The sequence below is a fragment of the Suillus fuscotomentosus genome (assembly GCF_016647785.1).
Source record: "Suillus fuscotomentosus strain FC203 chromosome Unknown F5891scaffold_308, whole genome shotgun sequence".
NCBI classification, from domain to species: domain Eukaryota; kingdom Fungi; phylum Basidiomycota; class Agaricomycetes; order Boletales; family Suillaceae; genus Suillus; species Suillus fuscotomentosus.
In genome coordinates, this window is record NW_024539820.1 from 8,624 (window position 1) to 35,727 (window position 27,104).

At 47.2% G+C, this 27,104-nt stretch overlaps 7 protein-coding genes across 7 annotated transcripts; 6 read left to right on the forward strand and 1 right to left on the reverse strand.

Annotated features, from left to right (window-relative positions):
- Positions 1 to 297: 297 nt before the first annotated feature.
- Positions 298 to 814, forward strand: F5891DRAFT_909401 (uncharacterized protein; the record flags this gene model as incomplete). Its single annotated transcript, XM_041373598.1, has 3 exons — positions 298 to 440; positions 492 to 697; positions 747 to 814. Coding segments are annotated over 3 exons (417 nt in total), but the record flags the coding sequence as incomplete, so codon positions are not given.
- A 21-nt stretch (positions 815 to 835) lies between these two features.
- On the forward strand, positions 836 to 3,457 carry F5891DRAFT_1132750 (uncharacterized protein; the record flags this gene model as incomplete). The annotated part of the gene is made up of 9 exons (XM_041364746.1): positions 836 to 952; positions 1,003 to 1,344; positions 1,392 to 1,463; positions 1,506 to 1,600; positions 1,651 to 2,024; positions 2,075 to 2,294; positions 2,413 to 2,675; positions 2,739 to 3,287; positions 3,336 to 3,457. 9 exons carry the CDS (start codon positions 836 to 838, stop codon positions 3,455 to 3,457), a joined length of 2,154 nt encoding a protein of 717 aa, XP_041216438.1.
- A 952-nt stretch (positions 3,458 to 4,409) lies between these two features.
- On the forward strand, positions 4,410 to 4,880 carry F5891DRAFT_913865 (uncharacterized protein; the record flags this gene model as incomplete). The annotated part of the gene is made up of 2 exons (XM_041373672.1): positions 4,410 to 4,670; positions 4,725 to 4,880. Coding segments are annotated over 2 exons (417 nt in total), but the record flags the coding sequence as incomplete, so codon positions are not given.
- A 1,047-nt stretch (positions 4,881 to 5,927) lies between these two features.
- F5891DRAFT_914865 (uncharacterized protein) lies at positions 5,928 to 7,334 on the forward strand (the record flags this gene model as incomplete). The annotated part of the gene is made up of 5 exons (XM_041373690.1): positions 5,928 to 6,222; positions 6,279 to 6,478; positions 6,529 to 6,718; positions 6,772 to 6,846; positions 6,895 to 7,334. Coding segments are annotated over 5 exons (1,200 nt in total), but the record flags the coding sequence as incomplete, so codon positions are not given.
- A 3,006-nt stretch (positions 7,335 to 10,340) lies between these two features.
- On the forward strand, positions 10,341 to 11,124 carry F5891DRAFT_1085782 (uncharacterized protein). The gene is made up of 2 exons (XM_041363472.1): positions 10,341 to 10,438; positions 10,473 to 11,124. Exon 2 carries the CDS (start codon positions 10,633 to 10,635, stop codon positions 10,975 to 10,977), a length of 345 nt encoding a protein of 114 aa, XP_041216441.1. The 5' UTR covers positions 10,341 to 10,438; positions 10,473 to 10,632; the 3' UTR covers positions 10,978 to 11,124.
- A 284-nt stretch (positions 11,125 to 11,408) lies between these two features.
- F5891DRAFT_1167517 (uncharacterized protein) lies at positions 11,409 to 14,175 on the reverse strand (the record flags this gene model as incomplete). The annotated part of the gene is made up of 5 exons (XM_041365449.1): positions 11,409 to 11,773; positions 11,832 to 13,500; positions 13,557 to 13,747; positions 13,811 to 13,847; positions 13,906 to 14,175. The coding sequence occupies 5 exons, from the start codon at positions 14,173 to 14,175 to the stop codon at positions 11,418 to 11,420; spliced, it is 2,523 nt and encodes an 840-aa protein (XP_041216442.1). The 3' UTR covers positions 11,409 to 11,417.
- Positions 14,176 to 15,360: 1,185 nt separating this feature from the next.
- Positions 15,361 to 17,805, forward strand: F5891DRAFT_1178319 (uncharacterized protein; the record flags this gene model as incomplete). The annotated part of the gene is made up of 9 exons (XM_041365798.1): positions 15,361 to 15,487; positions 15,636 to 15,833; positions 15,877 to 16,088; positions 16,154 to 16,450; positions 16,516 to 16,866; positions 16,916 to 17,065; positions 17,125 to 17,304; positions 17,364 to 17,545; positions 17,605 to 17,805. The coding sequence occupies 9 exons, from the start codon at positions 15,361 to 15,363 to the stop codon at positions 17,684 to 17,686; spliced, it is 1,779 nt and encodes a 592-aa protein (XP_041216443.1). The 3' UTR covers positions 17,687 to 17,805.
- Positions 17,806 to 27,104: the final 9,299 nt, after the last annotated feature.

Here is a 27,104-nt window from a genome sequence, read left to right on the forward strand (position 1 = left end):
CTTCGTATCTGCCGTTTCCCGCCTCCCTCGTGCCTTCGTCGCCCCAACCCAGTAATGCCTCGTGCCTCAGGTGTCGGGAGGGTCAAAGGGCTCTCGAAATCCATCATTTCCCATGGTTTTAGAGGGGGTCATCGCTATTCCAAAGTCCTGGCAGCTGGCAAACAAAGCCAGCGTATGGCAGAGGCAGATTCCAGCCGCCAGGCTGCTATACAAGGTATGTACTATTTTCTTTTTTTATCATTAACGCTTATTGTTGTATTAGAAATGTCATCAGAGGACCAAAGCCGCGTCGAAAATATGATGGCAGATTTTGGAATGGACGTGGAGGTGTTCACCCATACAGTGCCTCCAGGTGAAGAGGCCTTTGACCTCAGTCACGCAGGTGGGGAGCATGAGGCATTTGAAGACCTTGCTCATCAACTGGCGGATCTAACTGGATAGTACGTATTCACCACTGTGTACAACTCTTCAAATATTAACACCCATTGTAGTCATCACATTGATCCACGAATTCGGGGAGAACGCATCGACACTCAAACCGCTCATTGGGGCCTTCAGATAGATCGTCTCGTTGACGCCTACTTAAACTATCGCAGTCGAGATTCCGGGGACGGTATGCCTGATATTTCAGATCAGGTCCTGTCAGGTGTCGATGCTTCATTCTCAATTAATGAGATTGAACTCATTGATACATTCAGTAAGTCTGAAACGTTCCTTGATATCTTGTACTTATTTTTTCTTTGCAGCACGAAGGCGCTCGCATCTACGACCATTACCGTCTCATCAATACCCGAATGAAACCCTCATCTACTATGGGTACATCGGGTGTGCCCCGATGTATCCTTCTGTTGCCATCTCGCTTCGTACACTCGCTGCCTACCGTCAGTCGCACCGAACGTGTCCCCGGTTCAGTATCCAATCACAATGCAAGACTTTATGTTACCTTCACGATGTACGTACATTCCTCACATTGAGGTTCGTTTATTTACGTTGAGTTTGTAGATTCCATATCGGCCATACTTAAAAATGCAATTCTCGGCAGCCTATGACATTTTTCTAGAAATCCTCCATCGCATCAACCAGCGTCTGCGTCAGGCGCTCAAACGGGATACCGTCAACTGGCGTATGTTAAACACATGCCCTGCATGCTTTTACAAGCTCGACGATGAACCTGCCCTCGATTTTGAATGGCTGGTATCAATTGACGGTAACAATAGCCTGAAGCGATGGGACTCGTCCATCTATGGTACCACCGCCCGATCTGATTCTCGCACAGCTCGTTCGGATTATTGGATTCATGCTGACGCTGTTGACAAGTTTGAGAATGAAGTCAAATCCCGACAAGTAAGTGTTTACTATGTATACAACTATGTTCTAACATTATCTTTTAGACAGACTTGAGGAATGATGACGACTGGGAGGATGAGCCTACAGACCCGGATCATCCGGGAGCATTCACATGCGTCAATTGATGGAGAAACGCTGGCCCAGACTCACGTAAGAAGATGTTTGCCGTATTCCAAGAGTCAGGTATTTTTATCGCTTCATGCCGCCATCGCTTTGTGCTTCTCGCGTGTGATATGATCCGAAGCGGAGAACTGTAAGACCGCATTTTGATCTAATTTTTATATTACTAATGTATTCTGGCAGTGCGAAATATCCGATAGCGATCATCGACAAACTCCTTACGGTATATGGAAAAAATGGAGGTTGCGCGTACGATATTGGTTGCGCATTCTCGAAGACGTTAGCTAATAGTACGTTGGGCCCTCGTGCACACGATCTCGGCTTTCGGATGATGGTTGGCGCCTTCCATGGCCATGCGCACAATCGAAGGTGTCAGCTTGACTGGCACCCAATGTATATCTCTGGAACTGGCCATACTGAGGGCGAGGGTTGTGAGCATATCTTCTCTGCATCTAACGAGCTTGCGCGTAGCACAAGGCATGCTAACCGTTTTCATCGCCACCAAGCCATCGAGGAACATTTCGCTTTTTGGGATGCCGATAAGTATGCTGCACTTAGTAAGTCAAAAAATCAAGCTGTAATTGTAATACTGATGCCGCAGTGTCAGGTAATTATTTGTGGACTCATTATCGCGAAGCGTTGAAATCTGTTCGGTTGCTGACAGCCGAGCTAGAAACTATCAAGGCCGAGCTACGCCTTAGCGACAACGACTTCCCTGGATTCTTTGATCAGGAATGCATATATCTGGATGGTCTGAAGCAGCCAGCTCCACGAGATCGACTCTCTATACGTTACGTTGAAGTACTAGATGAACTCGCTGAAAGAAGGTATCGTGCCATCGACTACTAACTACCACCCATCCCCTGATATGAATTTTAATAGAGCTGAATGGGATCTCGCCCGTGAATCTGGCAATAACGCTCTTAATGGAGTACATATTGGCAGCTTGGAACAGATGCATGACGCCCTGAAGCAAGCTCGCATCCGAGTTAATTCTTCATACGCCAAATTACAGCATGCCGAGGGGCTTGTTGCTCATTGCGAAACACTCTTATCTGTCGATGAGAGATGGTTGATTGGCGGTGACGAATACAAACGTTTCAAGGAGGAAGCGACACTCGGCAAGTATCGTACTGCATTGGATGAACTCGAACGTTTGGTCGTCATGAGATTGTTTGAACTCTCAAAGCTCTCGTTATCGGGCACAGGTTTGAGATTTCCACTACTAGTAAGCGCTTGTACTATGACTGATTCGTTTACAAATTGTTTAGGATACAAACTACGTCAACAGATTAGTAAAGCTTTACAGCGGCGCTCGGACACTATTCGCAACGCGATCAATCACTACAATATCCAGGCTGCTTCCCTCATCCCACCGAGACAAACGATCGCATGGAAAGACATTGCCGAATACAGTTTCCTTGGCGAGTTTGACCTTCTGCGTGACTCTCGTACTGACATCCAAGACAAGGATTGGGCAAGGCCAGCTCACCGTGAGGCGACTACAAAGTACTTCAAGCTCTGCCGAGCTCGCGAAGAAATTATTCGACTCAATATTGAAATTCGCCGGCTCCGAACTGCTATCCACGATGAAACCATTGACACGTCTGCCGTTATCGACGAACTTCTTGTAGCTAACCCTTTGCTTGCTGCCGAGTTGAAACGCCAGTGGCGCTCACAGGCGGCTATCAACGCTGTGCACACATATCGGTTAGATCAGATTGAGAGACTATTTGGATTCTCTGGTATTAGTGGCATTGGAACTCGCCTTGCGAATCCTGCGTTCAGCAGACCAGTCAATACCAACGGTGCTAGTTCCGGTGAGTGTGGATCTTTAACTACCTATATCGCATTAATTCTCGCCACAGCACAAGCAGAGAATCCTGATTCTTCTGCATCGGAATTCCATGATATTGAAGCCCTTGACCGTGAAGAGCACGAAGTGGTCACCGAAGACATGGCTGATTTTTTGTACTCAATAAACGACTGACACCATCTCTGCTTTGTAATTGTTTTTTTTCATGTACCGCATAGGACTACATATATGAGAAGTTTTCTGGTTTGATCGGTGATATAAGAAAGAGTAGGTAGACGATTGTATAAGTGATTGTGTGGGTGATATAAGAAAGAATTGAACAACTTGAATACCTATGATGTTCGGATAGGTTAGTTGGCGACCCCGAGCTTTCTGCATGGTGACCTCGTCGCGATTCCTTGATCCAACTTGAATGTCGATGATGTTTGGATAGGTGAGTTGGCGATCTCACCTTGATCCAACTTGAATGCCGATGATGTTCGGATAGGTGGACCAACTTGAATGCCGATGATGTTTGGATAGGTTAGTTGGCAATCTCAAGCTTTCTCCTGTGGTGACCTCATCACGATGATATTCAGATAGGCTAGTTTGGCGACCCCTGGTAGGCTTTCTTGAATGTTAGGGAGACTCTTTGCCTGACTCGGAGGATTATGCGGCTATCTGAAGTGTCATGCCGTTCATAGCATAGTCCTTTGTCATTCCTGTATGAATATGCATTGTATACTATTTTGTACTATGTAGTTGTGTGATATCCGATCTTGCAAAGTGAGCTCACGTGCTGTATTGAGTGTCAAATCACGGACAACGCAATATTCTGCTGAACACATGTATTCAGCTGAATTCTATAGCAGCAACTTGAAGTCGCCAGCCTTTCATTTTCTTCATGGTTTACGACCACTGCTATTTCATGCTTGATCTGTGCTTCTGGAACTCATTCCAGAATTGCATGGCCTGCAAAAGTGAGTATTACATTTTACGTTTTGGCGCTTATCTGTGCTTTTAACCTTGCTTCACAACTACAGACTACATCACCGGTTCCATAATGGTCACTCCAATCTCTAGCCTCAGAGCCACTGCGTCTATCACCTCCGTTCAGCCCTCAAGTCAAACCACGGAATCAGCCACTAAAAAATTCGCCATCCCCAGTCTTGCCAATCTACACAACTCAATGTTCGCTCAAGGATTCAGCAATAACGAACGTCAAGCGGCCGCCAGGGCTTTACTGAGACACGACGTTCACATTGACGGGACACACTATCAGGCTAGACTGCCTGGTGGCCTTCACCCGTCGTACTTTGCCTTTAGCAGCACTGCTAAACGAACCAGTGAAAAATCCCTTACCCACGAGGAGCTTCTGGAGGCATCACTGCAAGACGTCTTCGACGCCGTGAGTCATTCAAGTCAGTGTCCGCATCTTATTTATGTCTCACTTGTTTCCCAGCTGAGTATGCAAGATCGCCTTGATGGCGGAATTTCTGTCCTCATTCGATGCGCTGGGTCTGAAGCAGTCTCTTCACCCGAAAACCTCCCTGTCGACCTCTACATTACGCCCCGCGAACTACAAGAAACTCCCGAGCGAATTGGCGGAGACCTTGCCGTCTGGGTGCAGGTATTTGCCCAGGAGTTTGCAATGCCACACCTCGAGCGGTTCAATCAACGTTGTGTCATCGAAAACATCCAACCGCCACCATGCTGTAAGTAGTAGATCATTTTCGGCTTCACTGTTCACACAACTGACTCAAATTCAACAGTTTCTGCGGCTCATATCAATGTCAAGGGCCCACAGTATCTACCTGGCCCAGTGGTTGCTACTGGAGCGCATATACAATGTTCTGCTCAACCGGCCCATACCTTCACGCAAGAATTGAAAGCAACTGCGGTGCACGATGCTCCTTCTGCAGCTATCCGCGGGGGTGCAGAAATGAGCGAAGGTATTGGCGAGAACATTTCGCCACAGCTGACCACCCAACACACACGAGTTCGCCGACGCAGGCACGCGGAAATTTTCACACCCGGCAAGGTAACTAATGATGGCCCGATTTTTTCGGTACCAAGACTGGAGCAGGATACTGCATGTGGACCGCCACTCATTAGTATTGGACCGAATACTGACGCCGCTCTGGATTGGATTAAGTTGGGGGATGAAGTTTTACCTAAGCTCCGTGTTCTAGTTCAAACTGTGCGTAGCAGCCGATGGGAGGCAGTGTTCAGGTCTCCAAAATGGGATCTCTCGTACGAACATGCTTCCATTCTGTCTAGGGCGCTCCTGGCTGACCTTCAGGGCATGCCACGTAGCCCTGATGTTGTAAAGGTCAGTGATATTATTTTGGCTGCTGCTGTCATACTAACTCAATTGAATGTCCATAGCAGCCGTCATCTGTCCTCATGTCCATTTTGAAGCTTATTGGTATATTGATTTTCTTATGCGGCCTATACTTTTTCGGCATCTTATTATTTTGGCTGTAGATCACTTTCCCCTTTTGAGTCTTAGTTATAAGCCATGTGTCCTGTTTTTTTACCGTGGGTTAGAAAAAATAAATGCATTGGTGTGTATAAAATATTCGTATTCAACTACAAAGGCCCTTTGCTGATTTTTGCCATCCTTCTGTGGGTGATGGTCTCCCAGTCCTTCTATGCTGCGAAGCGCATTCAAGCACCACCTCGTAGTCGTCCTAAGGTCACCCTCAGCAAAGAAGCTCGCGCGGCACTCAAGTTTCAGCGAACCGAGAAGTCGCGTCAATTCAAGGATGCGCTTGATCTTGCATGGGGCCAAATTGACGATGTTACAACAACCATTGCTGCTACCCATCGCAAGAGCTTCCGTCGTGTACAGCACGATTTATACATGGGTCGGGGATCACTCCGTTCGAAGCATTCAAAGCCCAGCGTTTGGAACGCATTTTGCTGGAAGAAATCTCAGGAAGCGAAGAAAGAGAACTGTAAGTCTGTTGATTTGTATCATATGCATTTTCATGACTCAATGTTGAATTAACAGGCAATGGCCACGGAAAGGAAGCACTCCAGTCACTGGTCCGCGACCACAAGGATGAATACCACGCTCTCACACAGGAAGAACAACAAGAGTTGCTCCAGGAATTCGCCGACCAGAAGGAGACCAAGGTCTCTGGGTTACGTGTCTCAACGAAGTCGAAGATCAACGACATCACTCAAACCCTGAAGGCGGTAGAAAACGAGGTACGCACCCTCGAATTGCAATACAATGTTACTAAGTGTCTCGTTACTAGCTCAATAGTTTAAATTCTCGCACTGGCGCCGAGGTCATGTTGTATATGACGCGCGGTACTACTGATCTACCTCTCCGTGCAATCACCTTCACAACGCCGGGTGTCAATCACTTTATGGACTCTGTCATCGGCATCGATACTCAGGACTTCCTCAGCAAGATGGAAGGTTTCGCTATCCAAGGGATACAAGGTACAGTTTTTCCGTTGTTATTACATTCTCAAGTTAATTTCTATTTGTACTAGGTGCCGCAAGCAACCATCAAAAAGAGGTCTCTAAGGTTCGCGGAGACATTCGAGCAATCATCACCCAGAAATTGAGTAAGTCTTTCCCATCTTTTGACAGCACAGAATTCATTTTATTCATAGGGAAGGTGACCGGAGAAAGCAATGCCAGGATGCAGTGGGCAGACTACTTTCGTAACGTGGTCAACCGCTATCAGGTCACCATCAAAGGATGGCCGGAGCATATCCCATTCACAAACCTCAGCAGTGTGACCAACGCGCTTCCGGACCTCCATACTCTTTTAGACTGTTGGAAGTCGGGCGATACGAGGTGGGAAGTGTTGAATGACGAGGAACTCGAGCAACTCCGTCGCGAGCGCAATGAAAAAATTGACAGTGGTGACATTATTGAGTCCCACCGCAGGACACGGTCCGACAAGGGTAAGAAGCGAGTACGACATGCAATAGCTGACCCCAGATGTAGCAAGAAGCACAAGAGTGCGGAGACCATTGAGTCCAGTGACGACGAAGATACCCAGAGTCATGGATGGACACCAGACGGTTCGGAGGATGTCAACACCACTCCGAACGCCAACTCGAACTCTAATACGACCGGGTGTACTGCTGGACGGACACCAGACGGTTCGGAGGATGTCAGCACCACTCCGAACGCCAACTCGAACTCTAATACAACTGGGTGTACTGCTGGACAGACACCAGATGGTTCAAAGGATGTCAGCACCACTCCGAACGCCAACTCGAACTCTAATACGACTAGGTGTACAGCTGGACAGACACCAGATGGTTCGGAGGATGTCAACACCACTCCAAACGCCAACTCGAACTCTAACACGAGTGGGTGTACTGCCGAGCACCCAGTAATGTCAATTCCCCCAGACTCAATCATCCTTTCCCCTTCGAGCAGCACCCCAGTACCATAACAATATCCCAGACTCAGCCATCCTGTCCCCTTTGAGCAATGTCCCTAGTTTCATTATTCCTGCGCTATAACTCATTTCTTGATGGAATCGCTCGTGATAGACTTAGTTTGTTTTTATAAAAGTGCAATGACATCTTAGTTTGATCTACAATATCACAGTGCAAGTAGAATATGACATAACCCAGTGCAATGAGGTGCGACAAACTACAAAGGGACAAAGGAGAACAACAAAGCTACAAAGGAGGGCGACGACGAAAGTACGAGGGAGGCAGGAAACGGCAGGTACGAAGGAGGGCAACGACAAAGGCACAAAGGAGGGCGACAACGAAAGCACGAGGGAGGCGGGAAACAGCAGATACGAAGGAGGGCAACGACGAAGGCACAAAGGAGGGCAACGACGAAAGCACGAGGGAGTTGGGAAATGGCAGGTACGAAGGACGACAACGATGAAGGCACAAAGGAGGGCAACGACGAAAGCACGAGGGAGTTGGGAAACGGCAGGTACGAAGGACGACGACGACGAAGGTACGAAGGAGGTTGAGAAGGCACGAGGGAGGTGGGAAACGGCAGGAACGAAGGAGGTTGACGACGACGACAAAGGCGGAACAATGGGGGCACGATGGAGGCAGGGAACGGCAGGGACGATGAGCACAGTGATGAGGAGAGCTAGGAAGCGTGAGAAGGGCCCCTTGGTTCGAATTAGGAAGTGTAGTAGGCGTTGCCGAGCGTGCCGAATTAAAATAGGAATATGACGCAATTAAGGCGGGGCGGGATGCTTACCGAATATAGCCTATGCGCGCGCGCGCCCACCATAGTGAGGTGTACATAGTTTTTTTGAAGGTATTTTGAGGAGCTGGGGCACTATTTAACGCTGGTGTAGGGATTTGATGAAACCAAGCCTAATTATAGTTGGCGAGACACGTAACTACCAAGTATAATAAGGCTTATTAATAGGGCAACCCAGGTGGGAGATTGAGGATGTGTGGTCACTGGCACCATGGCATGTACACTCCGCCGCCGGTGAGATGGTCAAATTTTGCAATTCCGGTAGTAAATATAGATAAATATAAACTACGTAATATTGCTTCCATATTTATGCCTCGCGGAGTTCCATAATTAGAAGTCGGTGCTGCCGAGGTTGTGCACGAGGAAAGATATAGTGCGTACACTGCATGCACGCATTGTCCGCACTGGAAAACTACTAAATGGCTGGCTGTGGGCTCGTGCGCTGATCTGGGTGAAACTCGATCGAATTTGTAGGGGATAATTCTATTGAGAAACCCCCCGTGGGAAACAAACCCTTACAAACCCCACCCCCAAAATAGACCTTATCCAGAAACCTTTGTCAACCAATAATAGCCTCCATAGCGTCCGGCGCCAAATGGGCGATTTTCTTTCACCTTTAAGTCGTCGAATTCATCGAACTGACTGGCACGCGCTGTCTGCCGTTCGTCTGGCAATCAATCTAAAAACCACCATTACTTGTGCTATAAGGTATCAATAAAGGCCACTAGTAAAGTAAGTAACTGCAAAGTTTGAACCATCACTGAACCCAGTCACATGTTGCTCGTGTGTGTCCTGCCTGACGACAAAGGCCGCATTTGCGTGTGGACCTCTGACTCATGAGAGGTTGGCGAGAACGCAGGGTTTGAGTTGGGAGCTGTTGAGAACGCGGGGTTTGAGTTGGGAGCTGTTGGCTGAGTGCTGGGACAGCAGGTGTCATTGGAGCCAAGGTCCTCGAAGGTCCTCCTCCCCGAGATCTGCCCTCGATAGCGCCTGTGATCTGTGCTGTGCGAGGTCGTCCTTTCTGTCGAATACTTGGTGGGTCAAAGATCTGTCTGCTCGATTGCTCCTCAGCCCTTGCCCGCCTGGTGTGTTTGGTGTGAACAAGACAATGAATTTAGCAAGAAAAACACATACCGCAATTCACTAAGCTCCTCCTTGAGATCATCGAGGTCTTCTTGTGTGATAACACCATTAAGCAGTGGTTTAAGAAAACAAGCTGGAGTCTAGCAGTGCTCCCAGTAGTAGGTGAGGTTACGGAAATTCAGAACTCTGAACAGACAAACAAATGCTTAGCCACAAATATTATATTGTGAGAATTCGTGAACACAGGTACCAGAGTAGTAGACTTTTGAATCAAACTTGATTTCAATTTCCTTTGTTTGCAGCTACGACACACCAGCCAGTAGACTACAATGGTACAACCACTATCTACAATGTGAGCTACTCCCGATTGCCGGCCAGACCGTTAGCGAGAAACCCTCTAATGTTTGATGGATGTACATGGGTTTGGATTACTAAGCTACAAACCCTGGTGTTTGTTTCCCACGAGGGGTTTCTTAATTACCTTGCGAAGCAAGGTCAGGTTCACATGGATCATTTTATGTGATTTCCAAATAATAGTAAATACAGTGACATGATACGATGATGCGAACTTATCACCTACCTCCGATTTCCCTTCCAATACTTGTCGTTCTCTGAATAACAAAGTAATAACTTAGACCGTGCAACTCCCTCGCGCCCAGAGCTCCGCCCACAGGGCGAAGCTAGCGCGCTTCCCTTCCAATATTCATCGTTTTCGGACAACTCCCTTTTTTGTTAATATGTTGGTAATAATGTGATGAATAAATAAAAATTAATCCTATAATTTTACGCCGCGACCCTAAACATTGTATTTACTATCTATCTATCGAAACACCATGCAACCTAGCATATTTGAACTGCTAAGTACCTCAGACAATCAATGTGCTTTCATTTTCAGTGAGATTCTGGATCCCAGAGAGCCAAAGATTGGGAGCAACGCTGTGGAAGCAAAGAGAGCATTCTTGCGTTATCCCCCTGCATTTGTTATCATTCACCTCGACTTCTGCGATTTACCGCCATTGCACGGACTTCTGCCTCAGCACATACCAGTGTTACCTTGCGAAATTAAATTTTCCATGGGCACAGGTCCTTCTACAAGAATCACGCGGCGTCAACTCCCTGTAACACCAGCTTACGCATTTACCGACTTTAAAGCACAAGGACAGACAATTGATCACGTTTTAGTGGACATTGGAAGAACGACATGTTTTCGCCTATCTCCCTTCAATGCATACGTCGCACTATCCAGAAGTCACGGCCGAGAATGCATACGTCTTCTCAGAGACTTCAACAATGATCTATTCCTTCAACATCCAAACGAAGACCTTCGGATAGAAGATAACAGGATTGAGCGACTCGCGGAGGAAACGAAAAAGTGTTTCTCGAGGACAGACAGTCTGACAGAAAACAAGGTACCATAGTGCAGTACACTGAAAGAAACAATGTAGTAGTAGCTATATAGTGATGTCAGAAGAAATCCTGGGACGAAGCCAGACTAAACGAGCACGATAGAGCTAGAAAAAGACGGAATGTGAGCAAGGTCCACGTCGGCAACGCCGACCCCTAGTAGAATTATCCATTTGTAGGCTGTACAGTTGGAGATTTTTAAATTTGTGAAAAGCCTATATCCGCAATATTAATGCTGAATCTTGCTGACCCGATCTGAGTCCAGATAGAAACGACTAGTGCACAGGTCATCACAATGAGCATGTATAACGTTGACGATCATCAAGTCGCAGCGCAACATCAGGGAAAACCTCCTTCACAAAATCAAGGTAATTTCACAAACTCGCATGAAAATACTGAGAATTCGGTAAATTATTTGTATTCAAAGGTATTTCAACAAATTTCATTGTAATGCTCAGACAAGTGTTAAATAAGCATGTCGGTCACTGAAGGGGTTTACAAAGAAGGTGGAACAGCACTCCAGAACAGTGCTACTCGTCCACTCACGAGGTGCCGCTACGCCGAAATTAGGTATAAGATGAATGCTCCTACAGATATCTGATATCTCAATGATGCTTGCCAGACGTTCTCCATGACGAATCAAGCGGGCAACTTTGTACAACCCATGGTGTGATTCCGGTTGCTGGAATGGAGTGAACCATTCCACATAGGCAAGGTGGGTGGGTGGTTGTGCAGGTCCAGCGCGGAATAACACATTCGAAGCTTGATTTGTTAGCGTAAAGACGACACGGACTTGCGCAACACGGTAACCTTCAGTGATCGAGTGAGATTAGTGACTAACATGTTCAATGCACCATACAAAACGCACCATCCACGCCTGTTGTCCCGCCGTCCCCTTCATTGACCAAAACTGTGTCAAAACGCGCGGGGATCATATGCCCTCGCTTGTCCTCTTGTGATGGTTGACAATGGACAGAATCCACGGTGACACTCGAGTCCTGGATCCCCCGAGCATTGATTGAGTTGAATTTGATCCTGTGGAACGTAGCCACAGTATCAAAGGGAATAATGATGTGAGCGGCCTCGCGTTCGAGTTGTGCTGCAGACAAACCAGGTTGATTTCTCCCGACGACGTAACGAGCCAAAGCTTCAGTGAAAAATGTGGCGCCATACTCCCGCACAATGCGGTCCAACTGGACACGCTTGATGGTCGGGTGTTTAGTCATCTTGATTGCGCGACGATAATCCATGTCTGGAGGTATGATTTCTTGCGGGGCAATATCACCAACGAGACGCCATTGGACAAAGTTGTCGTGCCATAGAATCTTCTCCCGTCTTTCGAGCCAGAGTGTCATTTGAGTGTACTCGTCTTTATGGTTGGTAGCCCTATAGGCATCCTTCGTGAGGTCGATGTGTAAACGTTCTGTGTACTCGGTGTTGTAGTTGTCAGTTGTACCATACGTTTTTATCATATGTACATAGTGACGGAAGCCGTGAAGCTTCGGAAGGTTGAAATTCGAGCGGATTCCAAGATCAAGGAAGATGTCCTTATTGTCGTGAAAGCGTGTTAAGGCATCATCGAGAAGTGCCAGTGTTTCGTCCGTATGACAAGGGTATTGCGCAAGGTACAGGAAATCAAGGATGGCACGAACAGCACGAGTAAGGCGAGCATTGTTGAGATTTCCAGGCAACCGTATGCCAATGACAATGCCGAGCAGGAAGCGACAGATTTGATTGTGCTCCGTTCCACTAACATGCGAGAGATTACTGATACCCTTGAGAAACAATCGGATATTATGGTTTGGGGGAAGTCTACGACAACGAGCATCAATTTCGGCTTCGCTATATGCCTCCTTGATCCACTCGATGAGGTGCTTTACAATACCCTGGTAGAGTTGATGTAACACGTCCGGCGTGATGGATTGGAATATATTAGCATGCGGGAGATCCAGCCAGAATGGTTTGTAGATGGGCTTAATGCCGCGCTCCTGGCATGCTTGTCTCCACAAGTCATAGTCCTCATCAACGAGCGACAATGCAGCGACAATTGCCTCGAGGTCTCGCAGCTTGACAGGAACATCAGGACTTCCCAACTCCTCATGCGGGACATCGCATTTTGGGCATTCTCCAGATTTTATCCCAGTTGTCAACAACTGTTCCGGGTAATCGGCGGAATAACATGCGACAATCGGATGTCCTCGACGCACAACTCCATCCCCACTAGCCATAGCAACACCATCCTTGCCGGGGACTCTCAGAGGCTCCAGAATGTGACGCACACAAGCATGAAATAAATTTGTGGCCGTTCGGCGCCTCGCAGCCTTGTTTGTGATATGTTCGAGTTTTGAGGTTGGTAGATAGGCCAGGAGAATCCACGCCCGTCGAGATGGCTTTCGACGGATCTCCTTCGGAATGTTGCCTATTGTCATATAGACAGGATAGGCAGATTTGTTCCTAAACATGGTGACCTGCGTCTTGTCGGAGGAAAGGATGATGGGTATGACTGTTGCGCCAGGTTTCTCTGCTTCGAGTTCTTTCTAAATGATATTGTGGTAAGTTCAATATGAATCAGAACATTTTTCAAAAGACTCGCCTGCGTGGACCACCACCACTTTCCTGTATGCATATCATGATACATTCGGATTGTTTTGTCAGCATCGACATAATGGCGTTCGGGAGTGTAGTTGAGGTGTTGCGAGAAATCCGGATCTGAATAAAGGGCTTTGACGCACTCCATGACGTCACGCGAGTACACGTCAAATGCTTCGTCTGCAACAATGATTTCTTCACGTTTGAAACGAGGTCATCGGCATGGTAAGTGTCGGTCAATGATTTGATTGAGTTCACGGGTGTTTCGATACGAAAGACCTAAGGCATCATGAAGCTATAGAAACGTAGTTAAAAAGTTGGCCCATTCATGACCCAAGAAAATGAAGACTCACCCCTTCGACTGCAAGCAGCTCTGAAAAAGCAGTTGAGCCCGATCCACGAAGTTTTGCCCACTTTGCAACCTCGTAGTCTATGCGAGATGCGAAGGGAGCCCAAACATTGTCTGCGCCTTGCAGAGCATTGTTATAAGACTCGAAAGCGGTAGTGCCAGAGTTAAGTATTGGAGCACCTGCATGGCGCCGCGGAAATTTCTCAATAGTGGGCTGGCGACCAAGGGCTTTCTCCGCTTCTTGTCGTTCGGCTGCATGTGATTGTGGCAACATATCTGACTCCTCAAAAACATCAACGTCGATATCCTGCGGTACAGGATCTGCAGGGCGTTCCCACCCATTCTCAACCTCAACCTCTGCATTGTGATCCTCTTCCTCGCCATCAGAATCCAAAGGAGGCTCCGCCGCTGCAACTTCGTCATTATCATCTGGCCATTCCAGATCTTGTTCGTTGTAGTGGCCAAAATAGTCTCCTGTAAATTCCGTTAGATGACGAGGATCAACATTGTCATCTCCATCATCAAGACCGTCAGAATTCTCAACCTCAGGCTCTGACTGAGGAAAAAGACCAGAATGTTGTAATAGGGCTGCGCATGATGGATTCGTGGTCTTGGCTAGGTGATGGGAGTATCCAGCGTGCTCGAAGTTTTTGGTGCAACCTGGGCAAGTGATCATTTTGTTGGCAACAAAACAGGCGGTAGGTAGTGGTGGTAGGTAGGTAGGTAGTGATGGGTAGTAGAGAGACGGTGCAAACCTTACAGCGTGCTATCCAGTGTGAAGATTCACACACTGTGAACCGAGTTTGATTTGTTGCCTGGCAGTACAGGTTTCAAAAAGGTACAGGCTCCCTTCCTTAGCATGGAAGGGTACGAAGACGCGGCCAAAGACGCGGTTGTTTCAAAAAGGTATAGGCTCCCTTCCTTAGCATGGAAGGGTACGAAGACGCGGTTGTTTCAAAAAGGTACAGGCTCCCTTCCTTAGCATGGAAGGGTACGAAGACGCGGCCACACAACACGAATTTACTTGATATTTCAGAACAGGTTAGATTACGGTGACAGCACGGCAACAAACAAACGTACTAAAATGATGGTGGCACACTGTGAACCGAGTTGGATTTGTTGCCTGGCAGTACATGCTTCTGCCTGGACTCTCTGTCCATCAGCATGGGCTACACGTGCCTCAGCTTCTTTGATGATGCGGCGAGCTGAACCTGAGAGGGGAGGAGAGGGAGCACCATTCAAGTTGACGGTTGCAGCTTGAAATTCTGCTAGTAGACGCTCTGCTTGTTTTAGCCATTTCTGTAACCACACGTTAGATGAAAAAAAAACCAACGACCCTAGCGCTGGCACAGCACAGTAAAAAAACAGACCTGAAAATGAGAGTGGCCACCAATAAGTTTTCATAACCGTCTCAACCTTTCCCTTCCCAACTTCAGCTGAAGCAAACACTACTAGTAGTATGCCTCCGAGTCCCCATCTGTCTTCAACGCCGTCAGATATAGCCGCCCACAAGCGGAACGCCCAAAGAAAGGCCCAGGTGGCAAGTCAAGATTCCACTGGCAAAAAAACCGGCAATACAGAAGAGAGTGAGTACATCCATAGGCCAAGAAAAATGCGATGGACTCACAGTCATCACCAAGAACCACTGCAGCGGTCATCCAAAGTAAAGGCCTTAGAGCGAAAAAGTTAGTACAGGCAATTGGAGAAAGCAGTCATTGACACACCTTGTTTCAGTCTGGAATGAGACAACGACCAATACTCGTAAGCGCGCACCCACAGTAACTGCGCTACAATCAGTACCAGCCGCCAAGTTAGCGCGAAAGAATGAGACAACGACCAATACTCGTAAGCGCGCACCCACAGTAACTGCGCTACAATCAGTACCAGCCGCCAAGTTAGCGCGAAAGACACCTGCAGAAAAGTTAGACAATGGTTAGTAGTTGCTTAACAGATCAGTATGAGAGATACTCAACAGCGGATCAAGTCAACGGTCATGGTCAAAGTCAAGGCCGCGATAAGAAAAACAGCAAGCTGCCAAAGTCAGTCGCAGTGTCAATCGAAGATAACGACTCTGTCAGTGAATACGGAGAGAGTGATCATGACACCGACAAATCGGACAATAATGCGGAGGTTCCAGAAGACGATGATGAGGACTTAGTACCCTCCCAGAAGGAACTGATTAAAGAGGTGAGTCGTCACTTAGCTACCCAAAGTTGAGAATGATGAAAAAAATGACGCACCTTTTATTTAAGATTCCCTACATGATGCCTCCTCGTGCAGCTAGATCTGCCAGCGCACTATCGCAAACCAGCAAAACATTGTCGAATAGTGTTCGGATGACATCTAGCGGGGTTTCTGACGAGTCTGAGTCAGAGTTGCAGTTTGCTGACAAAGACACGGAGTCTGCCAGTGACCGCAGTGACAGTCAACGTTCCAAGGCAAGTTATGATTACCGCGAGCCTTCATCACTCACCAACTCGAAACCACAGCCAAGCAAGAAGAAGAAGAAGAAAAGGAGCAAAGTAGCAGAAGCACGTCAAGAAATTGAGGTGATGTGTTCTACTCTACTACGCTCCCATCACTCTGTCTTACTAATGAATATACTGTTTTCTAGAGGCCCAAATTCGCAGAGTCGCGGCAGCTAACAGACGAGGCACTGCCAGCCTCCGCCGATAAGGAGTTGTCTGAACACTCCTTTACATGGCCTATATTCACAGATCTAGTCTACTCAGCCGATAGCTCGATCAACCTCAAGGCTCAGAATACTCGGATTCAGCAGGTGTTGAAGACTGCCGTCTTTGAACTCAAGAAAGCCTCTATCTTCGACAACGCATTTCCCAACATCACTCAGAAGCGCAAGATGGCTCTCGATGCAGTTTATAATGCTGCCGGGAAGCATAAGGAATATGCGATAGCAAAGAGGATCAAGCATGACTTTGATTATGCGGTGGCTCTCGCTGGAGTGGTATGTACACTTCTTGTATGTTACTGGACATCACTGACATCCTCACAAGCCGGAGGGACGGCTTAGTTCCTTCCGTACTAATCTCAAGAAACTCGCGCATCAAATTGTGGTCTCTCGTTTTGGACTCAAGAAAGGCTGCGGTGACGAGGTAGACGACCTCATCAAGGGTCACAAGTATATTTTCCCAACCGACGCCAAGGTCTGTTCATTTTTTCGTTATCTATCTCTTCATTTATCTTATTCTTATCCACCACCCAGGGTAAGGTCCTTGGGGACCAACCGTTTTGTGACGAGTCTATGGTTGACTCCATCCGTTTATCTTTTTTCGATGGTGAGAACTCAATTGGTGTCCAGTCCTGTGACGATTTTGTCTCGGTCTTGGATGGAAACAACGAGCCCGAGCTACCTGTTGCTATGGTGTGTTTGATTGCAACGCTTGTAGGTGCCGCTCTTGATAATGTTTACTCTGTTTGCTCACTACATAATGTTCTCTGCAGATTTACTCGATATTGAAGGATTGGAGCAGCGGGAACCCACCCTCAGGCGCACAAGTCAAATCATTCAATTCCTCCTTCCACATCAGTGTTTACAACGCTCACCAAGCGACTCTCACACGCATCTTTAACGGTAGTCGAAAGAAGTACCATGTACTGATGGCGCGTCTCTACAAGGCAGTCAGGTATGTCTTGCTCACGCGCTATTTGTTATCGTCGTGTACTCTAACTAATTCAACATTAGTGCAGTAGAAAGCTCAGAGCCCGCTGGTTCATTGGACGCCGCTTGTGATTACCTTGATCTTGATGCAATGGGTGAAGATTAATCAACCTTCCGAGTCATTTGTACATACTGGTGCTTTTTCGAGTCTGCTGATCTTTTTGCCGTCTTTCGGTTGTGATATTCTCGTTTAATTCTAATATATTTGATGTTCGTGTGTCTTCACATTGTTTGAATTCAAGATAATTCAAGATAATCAATCAGCAAATTCAAAGGATTTCAAAGGAATTCAAAGGAATTTCGACTGGAGTTGAATAATCTCGTTTACTTTTATTTCAGCGGAATTCAGAGGAATTCTCTGAAATTACCTTGATTTCGTGAAGGAGGTTTTCCCTGATGAATGCAGTTATTATAGTTCTTTGCAGATTACTCTCCGCGTGGTGATTCTGTTGATGCATTGATGAACACCCATATCGGCTTACTGCTCTTAAGCTTGGATCATTAAATTCTTGGCTCCGCCTGTCCTTATGAGCCTACTACTCGATGGTTCGTCAGCTCATGTGTTTTCAGGGGTTTTTCTTGCAAAGTTTGCCTGCTGTTTGGCTTGCATCCTCGATGAAGGACAATGTCCTCTTTGCAATGAGCCCAGTGATGTGGAGCAATATCCTCGTTATCATGTCATGCCCTCTGCTATCCACCATATCATCTTGCATTTTTTTGATCACTAACCGAGATGGTTCTAATACAGCGAGGAAATTCAAGAACACAGTTTATCAGCCCTCTTGAATAATGTCTGTGTTTGTTGTCTTTCTGTTTTGCGAGGAACACCACAAGGATTGTGTGCGTACGTGGAGCTTTCACTTTCAAGAATAACGTTCTCGATGGTGTGATGCTTGATAACGCAGGAATCATTGAAAATTCTTCTGACTCGACTACAATGGATGTGCCAATTGTTTTACTATTTTATGGGAGAATTATGTTCCCCGTTTTGCACTAGCGAATAACTTGTACCGTGAACTTCTGAGATATTTCGAAGATCTTACTGGCCAGAGTTCAAGAGAAAATCTACGCGATATACAGTACCACCGCCCGTGTCAACACGCTTATTCCAGTCGTCAAATCCGTTGCAACAAAAAGTCTTTGACGGTAATATTCGCGCTCATGATATGAACATCGTGTACAATTATTTGCGAGTCTTATCTTAGTGTCTTCATACGGAGTCGGGGACTGGCACAGCCAAGAGCCGCTACGATTCTAGTATGTACCTTCTATATTCCTGGATAAACTCCAACATATGTATTGTATGTATTGTTTTGCGCATTGACACGGCAATCATAGCCACTCCACAGTCTAAAAATGAAATAAACCCTGACTCTGCTGAGACGAAGCGACAGGACTTACAGCAGGAGGCTTGGAAGATATATCATAAGTGACCCGATTGATCCCACTCACTTCGTTTGTGATGCGGGACGATATCCGACGCAAAATCTCGGGAGGGAATGCATACCTGAGAAATCAAGTTAATATTGAACAGGATCAAAAGTAAGATAAAGCCCACCAATCTGCAGTCATGAAGTCTTCTGACGTCACCGCTCTCAGAGCAATTACCTGTGAAATACGTTGAGACAGCGAACAAGAGAGAATACTGTTCTCCAAACCTGTTCGTACGTGCGCTTGTCACCCATCACGCCAACCGCCTTCACAGGAAGTAAGATAGCCATAGCCTGGCTGATTTGATTGTAGAGGTTCGCCTTGCGAATCTCCTCGATGTAGATATGATCCGCTTGTTGCAGGATTTTCACTTGTTCGCGTGTGACAGGACCCAAAATCCGAATAGCCAGACCAGGACCTGGGAAAGGATGACGTTGAACCAGAGGTGCTGGTATCGACAGGAGCCTCCCGAGCGCACGAACTTCATCTACGCAAAACGGTGAGTACAGTCGGCAATATAGGATTCCGTTAACCAGACCTTTGAAGAGCTCGCGTAGGGGTTCGATTAACTTCAATTTCATGTCCTTGAGGAGCCCACCGACATTGTGATGGGTTTTTATGGTCGCACTAGGGCCCTTAAAGCTGATGCTCTCGATAACGTCTGGGTATAGGGTTCCTTGCAATAGCCATTCGATCTTGCCCTTTGCTCCATTCTCTTCCTTCTCGGAAGCTTCCTCGATCTTCGCTGCTTCTGTCTCAAAGACGTTGATGAAAGTATTCCCGATAATCTTGCGTTTCTGCTCCGGATCCTCGACACCATCAAGTCGGGAGAGGAAGAGCTCAGAAGCATCCACTACGGTCAGGTTGACCCCCAGATCTTTATTCAACATATCGTTGACTTGTTGTGCTTCGTTTAGACGAAGCACGCCGTTGTCCACCATGATGGCGTGAAACCTGATACGCGAGTAAGATATAAGTTATCAAAATGACATGGAGGCACACCTGTCGCCGATTGCCTCGTGCATTAACTTGGCTGCAACGGTGCTGTCGACGCCCCCGCTGACTGCACCAATCACACGGCCTTTCTGACCACATATCTCGCGGATGCGGTCGATCTCCTTGCCAATAAATTCCTCCTGCAATCACATTGAGTATGACAATAACGCAACACAGCAATTGACTCACCATTGTCCAATTTGCTTGGCATTGGCATATGTTCAGCACAAATCGACCGATGAGTTGCCTGCCTTGAGGGGAATGTGTTACCTCTGGATGGAACTGAATGCCATATAATGGCTTAGAGTTATGTGCAATGGCGGCGTATGGAGCGGTGCTCGTCCGTCCGATGACATGGAAGTCAGGAGGTATGAGAGACAGTTGATCGCCGTGCGACATCCAAACCTTATCAAAGATCAACTTAGCTTATGACAAACAAAACAAAAAACGCACCTGCATCTGATCGCCGAGGCCTTCAAACAGGGCATCGACAGAGTTCCCAGATTCGTTGAACCTGCTAATCTGAACCTCTGCAAGCCCGTATTCGCGATGATCGCATTTTGCTACATGTCCCTTGTAATTCCAGCAGATCTCCTGGATCTCGCGTGAGTTGGTGTCCATTGAGATATTTGAGAAGACTAGACCTGGAGGCCATAACAGATACCAAGGATAGGGACGCCCAGAGTGTAAATACCGGGGTCAGCGTGAGGTGCGTCGTCGTCGTATACGGAGTACGGAGATCCAGAGAGGATGATCCCTGAAATCTGTGTCAGAAACGCGTTTCCCGCTGCGCCACATAAGCGAACCTTTAGGCTTGAACTTGAGATCTGCTAGCCTTGATGTACACGGCATCAGCTCTGCGTATACGTTCAACTCGCGGCATCTCCTTGTTATGAGGTGACTGTACTAAACCAGCATTCATGGTCAATACATGAGGCGATTTGGGTGAGAATATGACATATCCCGAACCTGCGAACCGAAGTCAAGAATAAGGATGGTATCGAACTGATCATGTATTTCAGCCATGTTTTATGATTGAAAGTGGAGGAAGAGATCTTTCATCAGTGAACTAATCGGTTGCTATTTTTAGATACAGTGAAACTGCAATCCGAAAATTTGAGCCTTTACATAACCATCCTATTTAGGTCAAGGGACGTGTCTGCACCGCTTCGACAAATTGGGATGCAAAAGTACCGTGTTAATAACTGCATTGCATCTGATGGGAAGTGATAGGGAACCTCCCGAGCACCGTGATGGCCCGCCCATACAATTGAAACGAGAAAATATTTTACCGTCGGCGGCCCTTTGATCAAAGATTCAATTCAGGTTCAAAATTCCCTCAGAGGCGGTCTGAGAATGATGTGTTTCGATTACTATATTCAAGGTCCCTGAAACTTAATGAAGCTTTGAAGGGTCGCATTGATGAAAGACGTGGACCGAACTGCTGGTAACTAACCTATCCTAACATGAAGTTTAGAATCAACATAAGGCTTACTAGCCCAAGACTCTTACACACCTTTTGGTTTAAGATATAACTTGAATCGTGCAGGTATGCCTCTGTCCGGATCCAGAACACACCATAGTGCTATTAGTAGGCGCGCATGATCTCTTGATGACATACTAATCTACCATACCGTCACGGGTCGAGTGCTAACGGGCTCGCAGACTCTGAGTTTAGGCACGAGCTAGCTGCTAGTAACAATTAACAGCACTTACGGCTGATGAATTATTCGTCAATTTTAATAGTGAGTCCATGTAAATACATAATTATAAGTTGTCTATGGGTACAACGTTTGATAATATAAGAACAAGTGTCAGTGCCAAACCAGCAATTGTAGACAAGACTAAAAGGTGAGACGCAAGAATATGGAATACAGTATGCAATCTGAAAGAGAAGTCGATGCGGGAAGATGCACATAACATAAATATTCACAATGCCCAAGGCTTACCGACGATCGTCGCCTCTTTTCCTAGAGTTAGAGGCACCCGATTGCAGTTTCTGCTCCCAAAAGGCGCTTCCCTCTCCGTCTTCCCAATCCCCCGTTACCGGATTTCTTTCAAAGTCACCATCCCTGTATCCATATCGCTCCTGCAGTAAGTTGAGGAGAGGGTTACGAAGGGCAGGGTCCATACGTACGGCCTCTCCAGGGTGGTAGCTGCCAACACCATGACGAGACAAACTTTCTTCGAAAAGCGCCTCTTCATATGTGCAACCACAGTTTAAATAACCGGGAGGAGCCATACGGGGTGGGTGTATTCGACGCTCTCGACGCGAATCGTGCCAGGAGCATAACGCATTTCCAGCGCGATTCAACGAACAGAACAGCCGTATGCGAGCTTCTGTCCGAGCTTTCCAGGCTGCCTGCACGGCCAGAGTGGGCAGAGTACTAGATGCTGCAGAAGTAGCTGTACTCGTGGACGGCCCTGGGTGTCTCATTGAAGTGTTAGCGATGCTGCGGCCCGCTAATTCTGCTTCAAGCTCCTTGATACGCTGACGGCCTTTTTCATTTTGTAGCTCAAGGTCTTTCACCTTCTTTCGAAGGTGTTTGTTTTCTTCTTCCATGGCGTCCTGTGAAGGGCGGCGAGACCGATCAAATGACATCCGAGATCCTGGGCGGCCCAGCATAACGGCGGGAGAGTTTTGAGAAGCACGGTCTTGTTGAAATGATATTTGACTTGGATAGGTTTGCGCAAATGGTGGAGACCTTGGTGTGGCAGATGGATGGTTAAGGTGTGGTGTATCAAGACCTATGGTAGGAGTGGTATTGTAGGGAACGGTGGAATGAATACTGGATTGCATGTTTGGCGGAATATTGGACATATTGTGAGCACCAGGCACCCAAGATGTCGGTGTATTTGAGTAAGGAGGTCTGGTTACAGCATTCCATAAGTGTGGGGGAATGTTCATGTCCCCGACGGCGCCAGACAGGCTTGATGTCGGAGCCAAGCCGGAACCGGACGCTTGTGGGCCTATATCCATGTTTCCATGAGACTGGAAGAGCAAGAAGTACATTATGTGAGCATGACAGCGAGGCTGGAGAAAGGTGACTCACCTGGACAAAAGGGCTTGGCAGTGTGTGAGGCGGTGACTGCATGACGCGTTGCCCATTGTCCACAGACCTTCGCTCAGGGGAATCCGATTGAGAGTAAAGCATCCGACTAGGCGTTCCCCTCGAAGAAAAAGGATGGGTCATGGTCGTGCGTCGATCAAACACTTTACGAGAATCCCTCTTTGAATGAGCCTGTCGAAGGCTTGAGGATTGAGAGTGCGTTCGTCTAGAGGGAGAACCAGTAGAGGAATAAAGCCGAAGGGCAACGGGTGAGGACGACACAGTGCGACGTTGAGTATTTGAGAAAGTGCGGGTAGAGTTTGAGGGGGATCGTTGGTTCGGTGACGTATTTTCTATAACCTCGCACTTAATATCCACGGAATGGTCACCCTGGATGCCTTCGAACGAATTAAATGTATGGAACATATCTACAAGGCCTAGGCAGTGTTAATCACGCGACCTTTCGCTGGCAAGGAGAAGATTGGATGACTAGAGCCTCAGCGAGTCAAGCAACGGACAGAGCCTCCAGAACAAGGGGATGGTTGAAGACCTTAGGATGAGTGTCGCGACGGAATTGTTAGTAGTTGCGAAGCAATGTCTGATACAACCGCAAACTCACAGCATAACACGTCTCGATGATTCAATCACAACACCTGCGACGGGCTGTACGGGAGCATTGATCATACCTCCGAAGACTACCATTGCTAGGCTAAGCGCTCTATTATCAAAACATTTTTTGATCGCCAGTTATAAACGCCGGACTTTAGCTGGAGGTCACGGCATGCGATCATCGATGAATTGCAGTGGCACTGCCCGCCATAGGTCGGGAGTCCTGCATTGTGCTAGCGGATGGTAGCCAAGTTTGAAGTACAACTTATTTATATGCGTGGACACTGGAATTAGTCAGTGGCAATCGTAACTGCTCGCTGGGAAAGTGGTACGAAACTAGTGTCCTGATTCCTAAAAATTGAAAGCCCAGTCAACACAACTGGGACGCACGTAGTACGTACCCGCGAATGCTATGTCACTTGGATTTATGTACTTAACGTTCGACAGTGCGGACATCAGGGCCAAGCTTTCCTGGGCGACCGGCACAATACAACATATTCAGCTGTGCCTGTGTCGTGCAGATCATGGGATTGCTCATCAGACACGGCAACCCTTAATCGACGCCGATCTTCGGATATCGATTTGACGTCTGGAACAATTGAATGGCACGCGCTTGTCCTCCAACTGCAATTTACACAACAACAACATAAATTGATAGGAACTTGGAAAGGAAAATAAATCTAGGGTATTATTACTGCCAACAATGCCACAAGAAGCACCACAGGCAGTGCCAATGTTGCACGCAGTAACTGGGATATCCATGTGCTTACATGCTGTAACCATCATAGCCAGTTTGTCAGAGTGTAGCCAAAAGTGAACAGAAACAATGATAGACAATTGGATACACACCAGAAGCTGAAACATGGCGAATATTGATGACCTCAAGTATCCATAGAAGCAAAGAAGAGGCCGGCTGCTCCCAGTCAATCAATTATAGCCACGGCTAAGATCCATATGATACTGAATGCAAAAATACAACTCATTCGGAGAGCTGCAGTCCCGAAGGACTAAGCACGGCACTCAGCGACATGTGCCAGAAATGAATCGCAAAGGCGAGTCTTGGGGGACCATGGGGGTGGGACCTTGTACAAAACCCCATGGGTTAGGTCTTGCCTGTTTTTAAGAGCCTGAAGTTGATCAACCACTCGATCCAGCTACGGCTTCAGTGTCGTATCGACGTATATCTCGCCAGTGTTTACCCTTGGGAAGAAGGGCACTGTATTGGACTGAATAGATGGTCACGGTACATTGTCCGATGACAAACCTAGACTCGTCCGGCATTTCAATCTCTCCTGTCTTGAGGTCGATCTTGATAAGTTTCGTGATTTCCACGGCAGGACGGTTAGGACATCTGGAAATATAGCCATGTCAAAATCATGTCAACTTCCTGGGGTGTAACATTCACACGAACATCCTAAAGATACGAGGGATAGGGAAGCATCGAGGCTGAACTTCTCCACTAGGAAGCTCTTCTGGTTCACATGTATATTGCACTTGAAGAACACATGTCGCTAGTTATTCAAGAACGTATCTGTAGAACATTTATCATACCTATTTCCAATAGTCGACACTTCTTTCTCTGAGTCTCTGTCACATCGTCGGATTGTTCAGGGAAGGCCATGTCCATACAATACAGAAACTGTGAGAGAAGAATTGAAGGACGTCAGATAGGGTGGGACTAGATGTATGTCTGTCGACGGCTCGCTGGTCACGAGTCGAGGGTGGGACTCTTGTCACGATAAACTCCCACACACCTTGTATGGCAACTCCTTGATAAGCGCACGTGGCTTTCCGAGATAAAAAGTCGCAGCAATCAGTTTCTCATCTGGTTTCACTCATTTTCCTTCTCCCATCATCGATCATCTCAGAAATATTTCAACATGGTCTTCAAAGTAGCAGGTACGATGATCATTTTTGTGTCAACTTTGTCGATCCGAACGAGTATTCCCTGTAGATGTCTCTCTCGCAGCGTTCGGTCGCAAGGAGATTGAGATTGCTGAGGTATGAGTTTCGCCTTTTCGCGATCGATCGTCGACCGATCCCATATCTTTTAGAATGAAATGCCAGGATTGATGTTCGTCAGGGAAAAGGTACTTTGTGCGAGCTCGCAGATGAGTTCCTTTTGTTGATCTCCTTGCTTTAGTACGGACCCTCTAAGCCTCTTTCTGGCGCTCGTGTTGCTGGATGCTTGCACATGTAAGTTCGAACAACGATTAATCGTTGCGGAAGTCCTTATGGTCTGCAGGACCATTCAAACCGCCGTTTTGATCGAGACATTGACTACTCTCGGCGCTGAAGTCACCTGGTCATCTTGCGTAGGTGCCTATGGTTATGTTATCATCGCGAGATACTCACTTCCGTTGGTAGAATATCTTCTCGACCCAGGACCATGCTGCCGCTGCGTGAGTATATCTTACTCTATGATATCAATATTCTAATCGTGACTTTATAGTATCGCTGCAACTGGAGTTCCTGTCTTCGCCTGGAAGGGAGAGACTGAGGAGGAGTACCAATGGTGTATTGAACAGAGTCTTACTGCCTTCCCTGGTGGCAAGTCATTGAACATGATTCTTGACGACGGTGGTGATCTTACCACCCTTGTCCACGAAAAATTCCCCCAATACCTGAAGGGTAAGTATTGTTATCCATGTTGTAACGCACCGCTGACTTGGCCGGAATAAAGACATCAAAGGTGTTTCTGAGGAGACTACTACGGGTGTCCACCACCTTTACAAGGCTTTCCGTGAAGGCAGGTTGAAGGTCCCAGCCATCAACGTCAACGACTCCGTCACGAAGTCCAAGTTCGACAACTACTATGGATGCCGGGAATCTCTTGTTGATGGTATCAAGCGTGCCACTGATGTCATGCTTGCCGGCAAAGTTGCCGTTGTTGCTGGTTACGGTGATGTCGGAAAGGGAGTGAGTAGTAATATTTTCGCTTTCCACCGGCTGTCGTTGATAGTTGATCGTGTAGTGTGCTGAATCACTTCGTTCATACGGCGCCCGTGTTCTCGTTACGGAAATCGACCCCATCAACGCCCTGCAAGCTGCAATGGCTGGTTACGAGGTGACGACCATGGATGATGCCGCTCCGCGTTCAAATGTCTTTGTTACCACCACTGGTAACCGTGATATCATCACCGGCAAGCACTTCTCAGTTATGCCCGAGGATGCTATTGTTTGCAAGTGCGTACAGTATCCATTACGTCGGTGATGAGGACTCACTCTTTGATAGCATCGGTCACTTCGATGTTGAAATCGATGTTGCATGGTTGAAGGCCAACGCCAAGCAGGCTGTCAATGTAAAGCCTCAGGTTGACCGCTTCACAATGGCTTCCGGTCGTCACATCATCCTCCTCGCTGAGGGTCGTCTTGTAAACTTGGGGTTGGTTGATTTTAAGTTCAATTTCTATCCCGTAATTAACCTATGATGAATTA

Excerpts from the sequence above, each read along its gene's own strand:
- F5891DRAFT_1085782 (XM_041363472.1), top strand. The coding sequence starts at position 10,633 with ATGGGCACAGGTCCTTCTACAAGAATCACGCGGCGTCAACTCCCTGTA.